This window comes from Enhydra lutris, unplaced genomic scaffold (genome assembly GCF_002288905.1).
Source record: "Enhydra lutris kenyoni isolate GAN:26980312 unplaced genomic scaffold, ASM228890v2 scaffoldscaffold17, whole genome shotgun sequence".
Taxonomy (NCBI): Eukaryota; Metazoa; Chordata; class Mammalia; order Carnivora; family Mustelidae; genus Enhydra; species Enhydra lutris.
The window spans coordinates 2821868-2841231 of record NW_019154101.1 but is presented as its reverse complement, the minus strand read 5'-3'; the positions used below and the strand labels follow the sequence as shown (position 1 = coordinate 2841231).

The following is a 19364-nucleotide window of genomic DNA, read 5'->3' as shown; positions in this document are numbered from 1 at the left end:
TCCAAGACCACCATACAAAATTCTGGAGGTGCCCCTGACATTTCCCCAACCCGTACTAAATGAACTCTCCACTGCCAGCAGTTAGGATCATCCTCACTGGACAGAGCTAATTCTGGGAGCCAGGAGATACAAGGTACCTCACCACTGAGGCTTTGAAGCTATTTCTCAAAAGAAAGGGTGCCCCTGGGGCTCTTCTGAAGTAGCCTTCACCCACTTCTTATTTGTATGCAGTAAGAGTGAAATTTACCAGGCTCTCACAGCAGGACGAGTGTTTCTGATTACTTTATTTCCAGGCGTGGAGCTAGATTTGCAACGATCCAGCCTCTCACCTTGGCACAGGCTTTCATGTGAAGCCAGAAGAAGGTAAGAGGCAGACCCGAGTTAGGACAAGTTTCTATTGTCTCTAAAACCGAATGAGATACACTTGCCTGTGTGGGCATCCCTGCCTTCAACCCCTCAGCACCCTCATATTTTCTAGGAATGTCATTTCACAAAAATTATATGGGTAGGGCCAGGTAGGGGTGGAATGAGATGAGGGACAGTGGCTTATTTATCATCATTATCAGTTGTGTGGATCTTTGTGATCTCCGGGTGAATAACTGTCTACTGCCCACTGTTGGATTGCTTTGGGTTAAAATGAAAATACCTTTTAAATTTCCTTTAATGTTGTAAATCATGTGAATGAGAGTCTTTAAAAATTATTTGTTTTCTTTCCTTTCCTCCCCTCACCTTTCCTTTCCTTTCTGTCCTTCCTTCCTTCTTTCTTCCCTTCTTTCTCCCTCTCTCTCTCTCTCTTAATCTCTCTCTTTTTTGCTGCTGCTTTTCGATTGACCCAATAGCTAGCTAGGACTGACTACCCAGTCTTGTGCCTTGCTAAGTGACTGTTTAATTTCAGATATTGCCATCGGAGGACTCTTCAGAAAGTCACGGGGTCCAGCCCTCTGCCATCAGGCAGATACAGAAGGCATTCTGGTCCTCACTCTACAGGGAAGACAACTAGAGACCAGAGAGGTAAAATGGCTCTTGAAGGACCCACGGATCATAAATCATTGCGGGACCGTGAGAACCCGGCCTGCCCCCGGGGCAGGGTTCTTCCTGTTCCATCACACCACTGCTCTGATACCTGCGAAAGCTAACTTGTGCTGAGTGCCTGCTATGTGCTGGGCGCGGTTTTAGCCCCCTTACGTGTATGCATCAATTAGTCTTCACAATCCTGTTGGTACTCTGATCGGGCTCATTTCCCACGTGAGAAAAAGGAGGCCCAGAAAATTTAAGCCATTTGCCTAAGGTCACGTGGCTAGGTGGCAAAGCCAGGATCCAGCCCAGGCAGCTTCACTCTGGAAGCCCAGCTCTCCAGTTCATGTTCTGTGGCCTCTCTTGGACTCAGCTCTTCACCCTTAAAGGCCCACAGCCCTCCCTCCAGCTCAGCTGAGCACCATGAGTGCACTCTCCATCCGCCTGCAGATGGCGCTCTGCACAGGTCCGGCACGCATGTCTTCCTGAACATACTGGAAATAAGCAGATTCATCTGCTGTCCCTGGGGTACCAGGCAAGTTTCCTGCAAGATACTAGGTAAGCCAAGACCATAGCAATTTAAGATCATCCTTCCCCATTTTGGCCTTTGCACACAGAATCTGGCAGGCTCTCAGAACTGATTGCTTTAAATTATTATAATAAATACCAAGTGCTCTGTGCTCTTGCTTGGTAAGGTAAAAAGAGAAGGGTCTAGAAAACGCATTTTCAGTAGACTATTTGTTTGGGTTGGTTGTTTTGTTTTGCTTTATGCCATCATTTGACCAGACTGGCAATAATCTGACCATTTCTTCGCAATCAGTGTGGACCCAACATGAGTAGATAGAACCAAATCTGAGACGCGCAACAAAGTGCCATGTGCTCAGAGAAAGCAGGCGAGAGCTGGCCTGTCTTCTAAGCGCAATGATTTCCTGAGACTTTACTGTACAGCTTAATGTCCCATCTGAAGTTTGTCTTTGTGGGAAATGCGTATCCAAATATTAATCTCACAGATTTCAGTAACTAGACTTGAGGAGGCTGCTCTACTGGGATGTTAAAGGTGTTCATGTTCGCTCCGTATTTATACCATATTTTGTATATGCGGATAGGTGAGCTACAGAGTACATTCTGTTTCTCTAGAACTCTGAGAAATACGTTTCATTCAGAGGAACATCTTTGAAATAAGACTGTGATGTGGTCTGATGACAAAGACGTGGTGAATTTTTCTTAACTCGGGAATTAGTGAACTACAGCCCACGGGGCAGGTGCGGCCCAATATCTGTTTATATACCTCTCATGACCTAAGAATAGTTTTTTAACATTTTTATTTTTATTTTTATTTTTTTAAAAGCTTTTATTTATTTAGTTGACAGAGAGAGACACAGGGAGCCTGATGCAGGGCTCGATCCCAGGACCCTGGGATCATGACCTGAGCCAAAGGCAGATGCTTAACAACTAAGCCACCCAGGCACCCCCCCCTTTTTTTTTAACATTTTTAAATCACTGAAAAAAATCAAAAGGAGGATGGTATTTTGTGGCCTGTGAAAATAATATGAAATTCCTACTTCAGTAATCATACATTTTATTAGAACACAGCCACTTGCACTCATTGACATGTCATATATGGCTGTTTTCACTCTACAGCAGCATAGCTGTGACATAGACTCTACGGCCCTCGGAGCCAAAAAGACTTACTATCTAGCCCCTTACAGAGAAGTTTGTTGACCTCTGCTCTAACTGATGACAATTTCTCTCCATTCTATTTTTAAGATCTCTTATTTCAAATGCATTCATCTTAGACTTACACTTAAGTTTCATTCTGGAATACAAAATAGTTGGCCTCTCTCACAAAAAAATTCTTTTGTAAATAGTAGTGAAATATATATATTATATAGATATATATGTATTATCATATAATTATATTATATATAAATATTATAATATATGTGCATTACTACTTATAATATATGTACCATATAATATATATGTATGTGTGTGTGTGTGTGTATGCAGATGGAAGTGCTCTAACTGGCTTAGGGCCCCCACCGACTTCTCACTGACTAGCCCCAGGCCACCAGGCCACCATGCCACCGAACACAAGGGACCCACGCAATAAACCCAGCATGTATTAAGCATCCCCCATGGTCAGGTCCTGTCCCTGGTGTTGGGGATACACTGCAGAAAGAGAGGTAATTCTGCCCTGATGGAGGGGCCTCTGCCGATCCTAGGGGCTCCCCTGGTATCTTGAACGTTGACCCTCCTTTTTCTAATGAGCTGAAAAGTTCTCTCCCTTTTCCTTTATTCCTGCTTCTTCATCTCACCAAGCCCTCACTTGGAAAAGCAGGTTAATGCTTCTGACTCTTCTGATCCTTGGCCGTGTGCTTGTTTGTCTTGTCTCTGCTAATTAAGCAAATGATCCTTAGAGGTAGACATGGTCTGGCTTAATCATTAAGAGACATCCCTTGGGATCTGCGGTTTTAAGACAAAGGTCCTTAGGATTACATGTGGAAGACCGTCACAAACAAGGTAGTGACTTAGCTTTCTAATACTTCAAGATGTCGCTTCAGGAGTTTTTTCCTCGATGTCCAGCACTAGGCTCAGTAGTATCATCTTTTATGACAATACCACGAGATCAACATTACAATCATTATCTTACAGATGTGAGAATTAAAGATTAAATATCCATGTGTTTCTCTGCATTTCCCAGCTCTTGCCTCTCAGTTAAGTTGGGGTCATGTGACTGGATTCTGGCCAATAGGTTGAGAGGGGACGTGATATGACCACTCACAGACCTGGCCCTTAAAAACATTTGGCACAAACCTTCTTACATTTTCTCTGCTGAAGGAGTCTTGGGGGTCACATATTTTAAAGGCTACAATACGGAAGAGGGCCATTCTGCCCACTTAGACTTGGCCAGAGTGAGGAATAAACTGTATTCTGCTACATTACCGAAATTTTGTGGCTGATTTGTGTGGCACAACCTCATGGTATGGATTGGAACGCAAGTCATTCTGACCCAAAAGTCCATCTTCTCAGCCACCACGTGATCCTGTCCTTGGTACTAACGCTGCTTCTCTACTTCCCGGAGGGTGAGAAGAACCATTCTTATTTTTGTCAGTTGTGAGATATCTACAAACACTTCTCAAAATAATAAATTCAAAGCGTCTTCCACTTCTGGCAATGTTCTGAACCCCACCTGTCCTCAGTACGTACTTGCTAGTTGACTGACTACTTGCCGTACCATGATATATTATCAATCTGCCCTTCCTGACTTCTTCTCACAGCATTTTTGCACGAGGGGTATTTTAAATAATAGCCAGCTCTGGAAAAGCACTTTGAGATCCTCACAGGATCATAGCGCTTCCGCTGAAAGGCATTTTAGGGACTACACAGTTCCACCCCCTCTTGAGGAAATGGGAGAGAGGCTGACCCAAGGTTATCTACACTACGGAAAGGTGGCCAGAGTCTGTTCTCCTGCCTCTCAGTTCTGGATCCTCTGAGCTCTGGCCATTCTATGGAGGTGAAAGGTGATGCCCAGCCCCATTCAATCATAATCACAATGCTGATCCCAGTGCTTCCCTGTTGAATGGTAACTGGGCCAGTCTTAGGAAAGGAAGGGAAGTTAGTCTCATTTAGAAACTACTTGAGACTTCCTGAATTTCTTTTGACACCAAATGCTTTGTGGGACCAAATGTGATTTAAAAAAAAAATGGTTGGAGTGTTTGCATGTGGTTTTTTTCCTTTAAAAAATAAAGCTAAGGGGAAAAAGGCTACCACAATTTCTTGGCTTTCTGGCAGTTTTTACAAACAGTGGTGTGATGAGAAACACATGGCAGAACAGCCTTCAGTGAAGAGTTCTGGGGGCTTTGCTGCCCCCTAGAGAGCCAGAAGGTCAAGCTGCGCTCCTACAGGGGCCTCCACTATAGGCCACAGGGGCCTCTCTGCTCAAATCAGTGGGCAGCCAGCTGGGGCTATGGGCTTGTTGTGGGCAGCACAGCAGGTCTTCTTTTGTGAGGCCGAGGCACTGGCTTGGGGGCATTTAGTGGAAGGTAATTATGACCTCTGGCCCAGTATGACCCATACAAAGTCATCAAAAAGGCATTCCTGTGGACTCCAGGACGTTGCCGGTCTCATCACTAGGCCCGCCATCTTGGTGGCATTCTTGAGACATGCATTTGAGCAGGTCTGAGGTTCTGCTACTTGGGTGTGGTGGACTGTTGCGTCACTGACACGTTAGAAATGCATGAAGGAAAACCTCCCACACACCACTACAGTCCAGAAAAGGACGTAGACCAGAGGTAGCAGAACTTAGGACAGGTAATGTGTGTGGAGGGGGAAGAGAAGAGGGAGTGTCTGTGTCAGACACCAGGTAGCTCTATTTGGATCATGGCAACTTTTTGGAATCTGATGAAATGACAGTGGATCTGATGATGGTTGTCCTCTGGAAGAACGTACATGTGCACCAGGGGCATGTACCCTTTGGGGATCTCCCAGGCCCTCTTGGTCCCACTGTGGATGTGGGGCTGGATATCCCTGAGGAAGAAAAAGAGCCTGGGAAAGGCACAGCTGGTCAGGGTGGAGAGAGCCTGACTAACATGGGCGTGAAGAACAGGAGAGTCTCTCCGGTCATCCTTTTCCACAGGATGGGACAGAGGCTTTGAGCAGAGAAGGAACATTCAAGGGGGCACACCACATGGCTGGTGGGACTAGGATAGCAGGCCTCAGGCCCGGGGGCTCAGCCCAGTTCTGCATACCTCCATCGACTGGCCTGGCAAAGGACCTGTGGGACAGCCTGCTCCCCACTGCTCCCGTTTCCCATTCCCCACTGGCCTAGAGAGTAGTGGTCACTCCTGAGCATGAGAATACTCATGAGGAAAGTAGCTTCCCCCTGGACAGTCCCATCCCGGTCCCCCATGCATGGTCTAAACTGCAAACAGCATTCATTTTCTCTTATGGGCCTTCAAAACCAGCACCAGCGACAAGGCTGAGTCGCAGAATTGAGGGATGGCACCAGAGCCCTCCCAGGATACTTTCAGCACAGTGGCTGGCTGGCGTCCTGTTTGGGGATGCTGTGGCTTCTGGTGGTGGTTGAGATAGTGGTTATGGCCGGTTTAATCAATACCCTCATTTAAAGTCTACATTCAGCTGCTTCCAATGGGCCAGAGGCAGCTTCCCACTCTAAGTGTAAAATTAAACCGTCCTAAGGTGGATGACAAAGAATACTTTTTAGGAAAAATGTATAAACGTTAAGGCTTAACCAGAGCATGGACTGGGAATTTTAATTTAACAGTCACTTGTTAGAGATGTGACCTTGGGCAAGTGACTCAACCTTTCAATGCTTCAGTTTCCCCAGCTGTAAAACAAGACTAGGTAATATCTATCTCCCAGGGCACTTGAAAACTATAAAAGTATTGATAAATAAATATAATTTCAAAATAAATACAAGATCCATTTATTTTGGTTTCCAGTGGCCCAATCCCTCTTATTTTAGGTGCCGAGTAGATACTGAGTCTTTCTTCCCCTCTCTGCCCCCAGTTCACGGTCACTGCCTTAGTTCAGCCACATGGCCTGTCTTTTGTGACCATCACCAGGTGGCTTCCACTAATTGATTTCTTCACCTCCAACTTTTCCATCCTCTGCCCTGCTCATCTTCCCGCTCCCCCAAAGTAAGCCTGAAACCTGAGTCTGAACACTTTTGCTTCAAACTTTTCAGTGGCTCTCCTCCAGGGTGGAGTATGTGTGAGACTTACCTGTATGGAATCTTCCTCTAGTTAAAACAAAACAGTGTGTTTGTTCTAATCCCTGATTATACTAGAGTATGAGGAACGAGTCTAGTTTCCTGTAACTTTCAGAATTCATTTTCCTTCCCTCTGCACCCATTTTTCCATCAGGAGCAGCTGGTCTACCAGAGAGCCTATAGCCCTCCGGTCTCTTCCCCCACCCTCAAACCTTCAGGGCTGACTTTAGAAGAGGAGTCAGTTTTTTCCTCTTTGATTATGGGCTTCAACCAGACCTGATCAGATTTGTGACTTTATACTTGGGTATGGTTTTAAGTCATAGGGTTACTTCTCTCCTGGCTTACTCTAATTTCGTCAGCCTTCCAGCTCTCATTCTAAAACGAGGGAGACTTCGCCCTCGTTTAGGGGTCTTTTAGGCATAACGAACAGGGGAGGACTCATGTAGGGAGATGGAGAGGCGGCACCCTTCCCAGACTTCTGTTGAGGAGGTATATCCTGTTCATAGGGTTGTCCACTCTTGGAGTTGGACTTGGAGGAGCAGTTTTAAGACTGGCAGCTCTCTGGGTTTGAGAAGAGGGTTCTACGCTCTGGACTGACGAGGCTCCTTTGGAAATCTGCCTCCTTGAAGCTAACACTTTGGTTCTTTAATTCCAACACGGACCCACCCCTGCCCTTAGCTTCAGAAATAAGCAGCTCATTACTTTTCAGGAGCCAAAGTCTCCTCCAGGAATTCTTCAATCTTATTGACGTCCGTCTTCACATCCCCGTTGAAGGTCAGGAAGGGCGGATGGGTGCCAGGGGCAAGGTTGTGCAGGTCGGCCGGCTTTCTGTAGAGAGATCGAGATTCAGGAGCTGGCTTACACTGGGGCACCTCAACTTTGGAAGAACCTACAACTTATAAATTAGACTCCCCGGTTTGTCCAGCATGCCTCTTGGCAAAACAGACTTAGGTTGGGGGCGGGTAGAGCAGGGGAGGTTCGAGAAAGTTCTGAAGGGATGTGGTGCGATACAGGAGGCCTGTCTTGCAGAAGTCACGAGAATAAGTCACAATGAAGGAGTTGCATTCTACTGAAAAGCAGAGTGATGGCAGGTAGCCATCTAAATGAGCGCCAAGATTTTAATACCCAGGGCAAAGGCTGGGCTCTGCTTTCAAAAGGTCCTTTGCCACTTAGCTTAACAAAAATGAACTCTTCAGGATGCCAAACTTTAAAAATCAATGAATTACATCTTATGTTTATAATAAGAGCTATCTTCTGTGTTGTTAAGAGTATATGCAACAGGAGAGAAAGTGGCCTTGGGGTCACCATGGCCCCAATCATGCCCAAGAGCGTGCTTCCACGCTTCCACCAGGTGGTGGAAATGCAAGAGCAAGATTGGAGCACAGTGAGAGAAGGAGGGTTGGCGGATGGGGGGCAGGACAGGGGCATGGGGCACGAGCAGTGCCAAAGGAAACAGTAAGGAAGAGGAGGAACTACAAAGCATGCGTCCCTACGCCCGGCTGGAACTTCAGATTCACCCCAAATGCTCTTGCCGAGAAAACAACCCTTGCGGGAGTCAGGAGTCAAAAACATTGGATAGAGCAACTGAAGAAAAGTAAACAAGGGGAAGAGAAGTCTGTAATGAAACAAATTCCTGGCGTAATCAGTTTGGGAGGGGAAGGGAAGAATTTCAATTACGGTGCTACTCCCCTATCGCTTCTTAAACACACATCCTCTCCAGCTACATTGTGTGGCACTTGGAACTCCTGAGACAGCTGGGACGGAGAGTGGTTTTAAGATCTCATCTACTCGGTCCCTTTGTTTACTTGGTGGGCGTCCCTCCTTTGGACAATGAGAGGACATTCTTTCCCTCCTCCTCCTGTTTTTCAGAGCTGACACAAGGCAGAAGTGCCTGGGTTCTCAGCGGGGCGGCGAAATCTATACTCATTTTATTTTTCGGCCATTACCTCTCTGTGGCTTAAAGAAACAGAGTTCTCTTTTTTTCCCCGTGACTCAAGAGAACAGGGGCCCCTGGAGTCTGGCATCGCTGGGGGGTGCTGCCTAGGGCGGATGCTGCTCTTCCGGCCAAAGAGAGGCTGGTCAGCTGTGGACCTCTCTCTTCGTGGACCCTCTTCAGCGTTTTTGGCTCAAATTATGCAATTCGTGTTTAGGTGGATAGGCCAGGTCTAACTGATGGACTGTTTCATCTGTGTCGGTCCTCTGTCCTGACTGCCTCGCCAGCTCCGGAGGGAAGGGGCGATGCTAAGAAAAGTCAGTGTGTCCTGCCTGCTCTGAGCCAGGCACAGTCCCACACGTACCTGCTCCCCCAGACCTGCCTCACGACATCCCCACAGGTCCTCTGCAGACGAGGCCGTGCTTCTGTCCCCATTGTACAGACGAGCAAACAGAGGCTCAGACCACCAGAAGGACCTCATTCCAGGTCACTCGCCCAACAGATGGTGGTGCCAGGATAAGAAACGAATATTCTCTGAAATTGCTGAACTTTGTTGTTTCGTGTGTTTTTTTTTAAAGTCCTTAACTCTGTCTCATAGATATATTTTCTTTCTTTGCTTTTGTTTCTTTCCTTTTCTATCCTTTTTAAAAATTAGTAAATTAATTTATTTATTAATTTATTTATTTATTGCAGTAAGAAAGTTTCCTTATCTATTGACCTGGAGTTGGGCTATTGCGCAGCCCGCCTCCATGGGCGTTGGTGGGTCAGATAACAGATATGAGAGAGCAACAGAAGCATCTGAGGAACGCTGAGGTGGCTTCCTTTCCCATTCCGATCCCCAGCCAAGCATTCAAGCGCACTCCTGCCGATGATAATCCAGGGAAGGGAGGATGAAATCTGGGGCCTGGGCATGGTCTGTCCATTCAGGAAGGCAAGAAAGCATCTGGAAAGCCGAGGGAGCCTCCTAGCCGGGGCTGGCCGCTATAGGGGACAGGGCGAGAGGGAGTCCAGCCTGACAGAGGGGGCTAGGTTGTGGTGAGAAGCGTTGGGAGACAATGATGGGAACACTGAAGATCGGACAAAGAGCTACAGGCGGGTTTATTCCACGGGCAACGGGAAGGATCAGAAGGTTTTCTCAGTGGGGGAACCACATGACTAAAGGACTATTTTAGGAAGAATGACTTGAGGATAACATAAAGGATGGATCAGAGAGAGAGAGAGAGAACCTGGAAGGATGATGTCCAGTTGGAAGAACAAAGAGGCAGTCGGCTGGCAGTGGTGGGACCCGACCCCAGTGTGAGCTTAGGGAACGGATGAGAGGCCTCAGAGGTGAGCCGCAGCACATTGGGACAATGCCCTGCCTTTGGCGACTGGTTGACAAGGGAGGTGCAAGAAAAGGGAGCCGGAAATTCTCCAGTGCTTAGAAAATGGAAGAACCCAGGGATTCAGGAGGGGAGCTCAACTCAAAGGGGAAACGACAGATAAAAGTTTTGACATCTAGATTTTAAAGTGATAATAGAAAACGCAAGTGGAAATTGCTCTAGAGATTTCTAGATGGTAGGGTCCTGGGTATAGCATAATCTGCATAAAGGTGACATGTAGAATATGTTAAGCTCACCAGGGAAGAAGCTATACAGGCAGATGCTAGAGGCTCAGGGAGGGAGCCTTGAGCTCCTCTGCATTGAAAGGACAGGTAGAAGACAAGAAGCAGGATATGGGCCTGAAATGAGTGGCTCTTGATAGTGAATGATCCCTGGTATTTTTAACAACCATTAAAAGTGCATGAGCAACTCTCCATCCCAGCCTATAATTCAGAATGCTCACACTAAGGAATTCCAAAAATGAGAGCAATGCAGGGGAGATGGTCGAATGCCAACAGCCTGGAAACTCAGGAGCCTTACATCTGAAGTCCTACTAGGGTCCCCCAGCTTGGGATGCTAGTACCGCTGGAATGGCTGACTCCTGGATTTTAAGATATGTATGTCTACCTCTGGGCCACTCTCTGTTGCATATCCAATATCTATTCCTTCCCACTTTCTTGCTACTAACACCTTGTTAGTTTGGGCAGAGAAATGCTCAGTCCCAGGTCCCTCTCTAATATGTGGGGATGGGCCCTGAGACACATGGTCCATGCGGTGAGAGCAGGAGGCTGTTGGAAGCCATGGGCAGGCTTTCGCCCTCCCTCATAGAAAGTTCTCCGTTCATGTGGCCAAACACATCCTTCCTTAACATGGCATTGTTTACCTTTTCAGATCCACAGTGGTGACATTGAACACAACGCCTTTCAGCCAGAGGATCATAAAAAGACGCTGAGAGAAGGGACAGTTGCCAATGCTTTCCCCATCAATTCCAGCCTAGAAAGAAGAGAAAGAACCAGAGTCCTAAATCAGCATGTGCATATTGGGAAGAAGGAATATACGCCCAATGGAGACCCAACCTAACTTCAAAGGCAGTTGCCCTAGGTTATTGTCCTTTTCCTCAAGTCTATGCCAGGCAACGCCTGGCACACGGTAAGGACTCAGTAAATAGGTGCTGGACTGAATTTGAGTTCCCAGCATGGCGACTATGTAGTTAAAACTTTCTGAAACCATAGGACCCTACATCTCAGGATAAAGGGAGACCATCCACATCTCACAGTCTAACATAAATGATGTTGGACCACCAACTTCTATACCCCCAGGTAATCATCTAGTTTATGCCTAAATGTCTTCACACACCAATAATTTGTATCTCTCAAAGCACTCCATTCTGAGGGTAGTTCTAACCATTAGAAATGCTTTTCTTTGGCTATACCTAGCCAAACTACATTCCTCTCTAGTTTACTCTGTTGTACCCTTTGGTCCTTGCTCCATGATATATCGTGAGTAAAAAAAGTTCAGACTTTGACCCCATCTCTCTATATCTAGAAGGCAGACTCAAGATTTTAATCAACAGCCCCCTTAGTTCTGACTAGTACTTGACCTTCAGCATCAATAAGCCATCATTTGTTAAACTATCCCTTTTACTTGATTAATGCAAATTCACTCATATGTACCAGGCCCTGGAGAAAATTACACAGGGGATTCAAAAAAATGCATTTAGCCAAGGAGCTTGTGGCCTCCTGTGGGGTTGGCTGGCAGATAGGGCTGGAACAATATCAGATAGCCCTCCTGAGTGCTTGCATACTTCTGCTCACTAGATTTCCCTTTCTCAGGACCATTCTCAAAATAGTGTGGTTTTTTCATTTTTGTTTTTGTTTCTGTTTTATCATCTGAAAGGCGAGCCTAGTTTTATTTCTGAGTGGGCTGCAGAAACATGAATTTTATAACGACTTCATTTTCAGCAAATGCATGAACAAAAAAAAAAGTTGGGTAACTGATCTCTGTATAATTCATTTCCACAGAGTGGTTTATGGGTCCCTGACATGGTACTTAGGGGGAGAAATCACCCATTCACTCAAGTTCACTGGTGGCTCCCCTGGAAACCGTGGCCCCATCAGGTGGTTGGGAGGCCCCCGGGCTTCCTGGCAAAGCTGGAAACAACTCAAACAACATACTGGAATGAGGGTTTATTAAGATTTTTTTTTAAAGAAGGAGAAAAAAAAAATGCACTCCCAAAATGCAACACAGTATTTTCCCCTCTGAGGTTTGTTTTGCTGTGGCATTTGGACGGGGAGGGGCTGATGCCTTCTTTCATATGTAAGAGTCTAACTGTATGCTTATTTCTACCTTGCAAATTGCTCCCAGCAGAGGCTCAGGTTTATCACGGAAAACTGGCGCCTTTGACGGTGTTGGTTGTAGGTAATTGCTATGAAATTACAGTTATTCTACCTCTCTCTTAACGATCCCCAAAGCCCCATCCTTATTCAGGTCTCGCTTTTCCTCTGTGCTGCAAACACCCACTCCTGAGCAGCTGAGACACCACAGGCTCCGTTATACAAAATCGGAAAGGTGGGAGGCCACATTGTGGGCAACACACCTACCCACAGAGCTAGAGTTACTGATAAAGCCTCACTCAGACAGGCGACTATTAATTTAATAATAGCTTGGTGCTCGCTGGAGTTTATAATGTCGGCTCCCTAAGGCCTTCCCAAGAAGCACTCCTCAGGCACCTGGTTCCTGGTCGTTTAAGACATCCTGACAAAGGAAATCTTCCCCAGGGCTCATCAGAAGTGACAAGGAAAGAATTAAAAAACAAAACCAAAAGCCATATCCACCTACTGTCACCTACTTTGCCTCTGGTGGGGGTAGCTGGGGGGGTGGGTAATGATAAGGGAATTGAAGGAGGAACTAATAAAATACTGGAATTCTAATAAGCTGGACAGAAAATTCATAGAACAACAACTCATGTCTACATTGTCAAGCACTGTTCAAAACGCTTCACATATAATATTAACTCATTTATTCCTCATGAGAAGCCCATGTAGTGGGGTATTAGCACCCTTTTGCAAGATGTGGAAACTGAGGCACAGAGAGAGGAGAGAACCAGCCTAACAGTCCCTGGTTTGAACACAGGCGATCTGGCTCCAGATCCTGCAGCCATACCCGGAGCCCAACCTGAGGCCCCAAAGAGATAACCTGGTGGCCCCAGGTCATAGAGCTGAAGGTGAAAGTGCTGGGACTGTGTGCACACGTCCCGCTCTTCCACCCCTGCACCCGTAGCTGTGCCCGAGGTGCAGAGGATGCTGGCTTTCACAGCTTCCCACCTTTTCCCTATTGCCGTAAATCATGTTAGACCCAGACAACTATGCTCTATCGTAAATCATGATGCTACCCAGGAAACAAAAATTGCCAAAGAGCCATAGAAATAACATTTGAGGATGTTCAGCTTCCTTTTCTTTTTCCTTCTTTTCTTTTTTTTTTCTCTTTTCTTCTCCGTTCTTGGGGTAAGAGCATTTACCATGAGACCTCCCCCCAAGACATTGTGAGTGGACCATACATTACTATGACCACAGGCACAGCGCGGGACAGCAGAGCTCTAGAGCTGATTCACCGGGCTCACCTGGAACTTTATTCCCGCTGAATAGCAGCTCCTCGTTTCCCCTCCCCCCAGCCCTGGTGACCACCATTCCACTTTTTGATTCTATGACATGGACTGTTCTAGTGACCTCCTACGAATGAAATAGGGCAATATCTGTCTCTCTATGATTGACCGAACTCATCTAGCATCGTGTGCTCGAGGTTCATCCATGGCGTGACATTTTCTGATCTTCCTTCCATGTTAAGACTGAAGACTATTCCACAGTGTGTATATAGCACAGTCGGTTTCTTTATCCATTCACCGGTCCACGGACACGTACGCTCCTCCCACGCCTTGGCCCTTGTGAACCCTGCTGCACTGACGGGGATTGTGCCGATATCCCTTCAAGATCCCGATTTCAATTATTTTTGGTAAATACCCAGAAGCGAGATTGCTGGATCATAGGGAAGTCCTGTTTTCAGGTTTTTGAGGAACCTCCGTACTGTTCTCCACAGTGGCTACTCCCAATTGCGTTCCCAGCAACAGTGCCCCGGAGTCCCGATTTCTCTGCATCCCCAGCAGTGTTTGTTGACATGGGGGTTTTGACGACAGCCACCCGGACAGGTATAAGGTGGTATCTCATTGTGGTTTTGATCTGCATTTCCCTGATGGTGAGTGACATTGAGATTTTTTTCGTATACCTGTTGGTTCTTAACGTCTCCTTTGGAGAAATGTCTATTTAAGTCCCTAGCCCATTTCTTAAATCAGGGTATTCCGCTGGGGTTTTTTGTTTTTGTTGTTTTACTGTGGAGTTGTTCAGCTTCTTTCTTTCCCCCTTCACAACTCAGCAGCAATGTGGCCCAGAGAAGCCCTTTGTTAAAGTCATGGGTTAAAGGAAGGGAGCTTATGGCAACCACTCAAAACACCAACAGAGAACGGCCAGGTGAGGTTCCACGGGACCCCAGGCCCTGAAAAGTGTGAGGGAAAACGTGTGGGCTGGGGAAGAGGCTGCGAACAGTAAATGCTGAAGGCAGGCAAACAAGCAGTGTACTAGGTTAAATAATGCCTCCCACACACACCAAATTCATATCTTTCCAGAATGTTAAGTGCGCCCTTATTTGGGTCTCTGCAGACGTAATCAAGGTAAGATGAGGTCATACCGGATTAGGGCAGGCCCTAAATATGTGGATGTGCTCATAAGAAGAGAGCAATATAGACACAGACCTGGAGGAGAGAGGCTCATGTGAAGACAGAGGTAGAAATTGGAGTCCTGCCTCTACAAGGCAAGGAACACCAAGGATCACCAGAAACACCAGACGCTAGAAGAGATGAGGAAGGGGAGCCTTCTCTGAGCCTCTGGAGAGAGCATGGCCTTGCTGACATCTTGATGTCCAACTTCTAGCCTCCAGAATAAATCTCTGTGTATGGGAAAAACCATCCAGTTTATGACGATTTGTTAAGACAGCCCTCAGGGGGCGCCTGGGTGGCTCAGTGGGTTAAGCCGCTGCCTTCGGCTCAGGTCATGATCTCAGAGTCCTGGGATCGAGCCCCGCATCGGGCTCTCTGCTCTCTCGGGGAGCCTGCTTCCTCCTCTCTCTCTGCCTGCCTCTCTGCCTGCTTGTGATCTCTCTGTCAAATAAATAAATAAAATCTTAAAAAAAAAAAAAAAAAGACAGCCCTCAGAAACAAATGCAAGCCAGAAAGTGTCAGAAAGAGCATGGTATACAGCTGGTGGCAAACTTTCCAAGTTCACAGTTCTGCTTTGCCATGCTGTGCCCATGTGCAGAATTACCAGCCAACTGTGACCCCAAAGTCCTTCCCCTTTCCTAGATATAGTAAATGTATTTACTGTAAGTTATATTCTACTATATATATGCTAGAGATACAATAAAACTTCTATAATATATAATATTGCCTACGATAATAATAGAATTATATAGGTTGTATGAATATACATTATATTACTTGCCTGGTAAGTCATATTGTATGCTATGAGATATTGCCTTTCATGTAGTCTCTCCCTCTAAAAGGTGAGCTTGGTTACCCCCCACACAAGGGCCAGGTTTTACTTACTTTGACCTCAGTAGCAATAAGCACAAACTTAGTCGGTCCTGTTCCTGTTTGAGCAGATGTATTTTGAGGGGAGGATGGTATCACACCCTATCTATGGCTTGAGTATCTCAAAATTGCAATGTTGGTGCTCTGAAGAGCGTCCCAGAGAAGTCTGGGTTGTATGACACAACATAGCAGCAGATCACAGATCTCGAGCCATCTTTGTCGCTGATGCACTGTGCGACCTTGAGTAATGAAGTCACCTTTGTCTATCGGTCTCTACTACCACACTTATAAATTCCTACAGTTTTGTGAATTCAAGTGACTAATGGAGATTTAAGACAGCAGTCCTCAAACATTTTGGTCTCAGAGCTCTTACGTACTTTTTAAAGATCACTGAGAATCCCAAAGAGCTTTTTGTATTTATTGTTTTATAAATGAAAGCTAAAAATATTTTTAATCTTTGTTTACTTATTCATTTAAATATAATAATGGCAATGATAATAAATATATTGTATGTTAACATAAATAATACTCTAAAATAAAAGAAGTATATTTTTTAAGGAAAGAAGTTGAGTGAGAAAAGTGGCATTGTTTTATGTTTTTGCAAAATCCTTAATGTCTGACTTAATAAAAGTTGGCTTCTGCCTTCAATCTTTTGCTTTTTGGTTGAAGTATAAAAAGAAAATCTGGCCTCACTCAGATATGTACTTGGAAAAGGGAGGAGTAATTTAATAGCTTTTTCAGATAATCGTGGGCATTTTTCTTTAATACCATACCGAAACTCAAATGGTAGTTTCTTAAAACCTAGTTGGTGGATGGAATTTGAAACCCTATCAGCCAAGTTCTTCTGTTCCACTAAAACCCATTCATCTATCTCGTACTATGAATGGGGCATTCACCCATGAATGGTTTTTTAACATCACAAATTCGTCATTTGGTAAACAGCGTTTCACTGAATGATACAGATCTCCCAAAGGCCGATACATGTCATCGTACAATGTCAAAATATTTCATTCAGTAATAGCACCACTTGAGCTCATCAGAGAAGTTTAAGAGACACGGTCAAGTGCGTGGGGGCTGGTATCTGTTTCCCAATATCCTCATTTTCTCTTGAAAGCTTTTATTGGATCATAGGCAATCAATACTGTCCATGGTTAGCCTTGAGATGCCAAGTTCATCTCCTGGATTTTCCAGAAAGAGTCTGGCAGACACCAAGCCTGAGGAGCCATAGTTTGTCTGCCACCTGCTCTTTCAGGTAAAAACCCTGGTCTGTGAGAGACCGGCTGGTTCGGCTTTCCACTCAAACAAGCAAGAGCTGCTCCTCCGACAACCGTTGACTTCAGAATGCAGCCCAGCAGCTTTACATGCATTTCCCATTCCTTCAGCCAGAATGTTTAAAAGACACGCACCAAGGGTTGAGGTTTTATTCCATTATATACTTTTTTTACCACTTCATCCAGGACATTCATAAGCGAGACTGGCTTCTTTTTTTTTCTGCACGCACGTGACTCCTAGTCCTGTTCGTACCACTGCCTTGATTTGTGCTAAAACACCAGCAACCTTACTCATGAAATTTCAACCCCAGGAGGACGTTATATTCCTTTGAAAATAGCTGGGAGCTCCCAGAATTCCTGAAAGGGTCTCAGGGACCCCAAGAGGTCATGAACAACATTTGAGAAGTGTTGGTTTAAGACACCCCATGAAAGGACCAGGTACATGGAGCTTTGTCTGCAGATAAGAAGAAGCTGATTAATTGTCCCAAAGTCATCTGTAGGCACCAATGTCTGGAAGAGGGAAGAATTTTTCAGAGAGGAACCGCGAAAGAATAGCAGGGGATGGACAGACGACATTTAAGCTTGACAGATTTGTGTCATTTATCAATTTATTGTCTCTCAGCTCCGAATGCCCTCTGTAGGAAATGTTCTGTGAGAATAGGGGGAAGTGCCTCTCAGCATTTCTAAAGTGAGCATGAAGGTGTCTTTCTCAGGAGACAGCACCAGAGGGACCCTGCAGGAGGAAGAGGTTCTTCTGCTATCTGTGGTGTGGGCTGGGGGTCAGCCATGTGGGTGTGAAGACATCCAGCAGAGCCTGCCCCAGCCACAGCCCAGAATGTGATCCCTGTGGCACCTTGCAGCCACAGCCTGGTGATAACCACTGTGTAGCCCTATTGACACAGAAGCCAAAGCCCCCACGTAGCCTGCCTCTGGTCGGGGTGTCCATGCAGATGTGATGCTTCCTTTGCAAGCCTCACGTGGCCTGAAGGCCTCCTGCTCCTGCTAATACCTGGTTCCCGCTTATGCCTCCGATACCATTGCTGACCACCTGCTCCCCTCTGAGCTCTGGATGGTAGCCTATTGCTTGTCCAAACAACTCCAGACCAGCTCTGGCCTCGCCAAACCAGTGAGCTTCTGTGTTGTTTGTGGGGCTGACTTTAACCTCTCCAGTGAGATCTGAACCCCTTCATTAGCCATTCTTCTACAGCTCCAGAATTCTCATATATGTTAGGGTCAATCTTCTATCATGGTTAATACTTTAGGTTAAACTTCTCCTGTTTAAACTACTGCATGGTTTCTCTCTCTTGATTGGGACCAGAGTGCTACAGATATTTAAATGTCTGATATTTCAAAATGCAAGCTTTTTAGGTTCCTTGGTTCATTTATTTTTTTAAAAGATTTTATTCATTTGACACGGAGAGAGAGAGAGAGAGACCACAAGCAGGGAGAGTGACAGGCAAAGGGAGAAGCAGGCTCCCTGTTGAGCAGGGAGCCTGGTGGTGGACTTGATCCCAAGATCCTGGGATCATGACCTGAGCCAAAGGCAGACACTTAACTGGCTAAGCCACCCAGACATCCCTGTTTGATTCATTTAACAACCTAGCAAGGATAAGCTCTAAATGAAGCACTAGAAGACAGAAACTCCAGTTCTCTCCAGAAAGTTAATTTACAGCACATTTCAAATTTTTGTTGCTTTGGTCCATGAAAACTATCCCCAAATACTCAAGTGATTAGGCGATTTTTTTCAAGTTTAGAAATAAAAATTCTGCAGTAATGGAGCTAGGACTGAACTCAGGGATGATATGGTCTAAGTCTTTCATTTTACTGGTCAGAAAACAAGCTCAGAGAAGTTAAACAACTTGCCTATGGTTGACAGCCTGGTTCCATGATAGAATGGGGGATATAATCCTTGATTTCTGATTTGTAGCTTTTTGCCATGCTAGGTTGGTTGTTATCTTAGGGAAAGAGTATCAAGGTGACAAAGGCCACAGGAAGAGAACTTTCTTTGGATATAAAACGACTCATCTGTAGAGTATGAAACTGATTCCCATTACATGAAAAAGAAAGAATTTTTCTTTATAATGACAATATTTGGCTGGACCTGCCCATTTTTTCCTTATTAGCAAGTATTCCTTATTATGATTATTTCTTCAGTACAGAATGGACTCTAATAATTTGGTCGGTAAGCCTTCTGCTAGCAGGGATAGGACTTGTGGTTTGTGGTCTACTCGAGGACAGGGAGCACTCCTCTTAAATAAAAAACAGCTCTTTTCTTAGCAGCCACATAAGGCTTTACTCACTGGGGTCATTCGGGCATTTTTCATTCAATGAACAGGTAACGAGTATATATTTGAGGCTTCAGACACTGTCAGCGTTTCCATAAAGTGGATTATAAAGGCTGAATCAGCACTCTGTG

At 45.5% G+C, this 19364-nt stretch overlaps 1 protein-coding gene across 2 annotated transcripts in view; it reads right to left on the bottom strand.

The window, feature by feature from the left end:
• The window catches only part of LOC111147701 (chloride intracellular channel 5), a 154205-nt gene that overhangs the window by 31912 nt on the left and 102929 nt on the right, over positions 1 to 19364 (bottom strand). For both annotated transcript variants that reach the window (XM_022503934.1, XM_022503935.1), the window contains exons 2-3: positions 10926 to 11035; positions 7451 to 7576 (exon numbers count right to left, since the gene is read on the bottom strand). In XM_022503934.1, coding sequence (XP_022359642.1) covers positions 7451 to 7576; positions 10926 to 11035 — 236 coding nt within the window. The remainder of the gene's footprint in view (positions 1 to 7450; positions 7577 to 10925; positions 11036 to 19364) is intronic.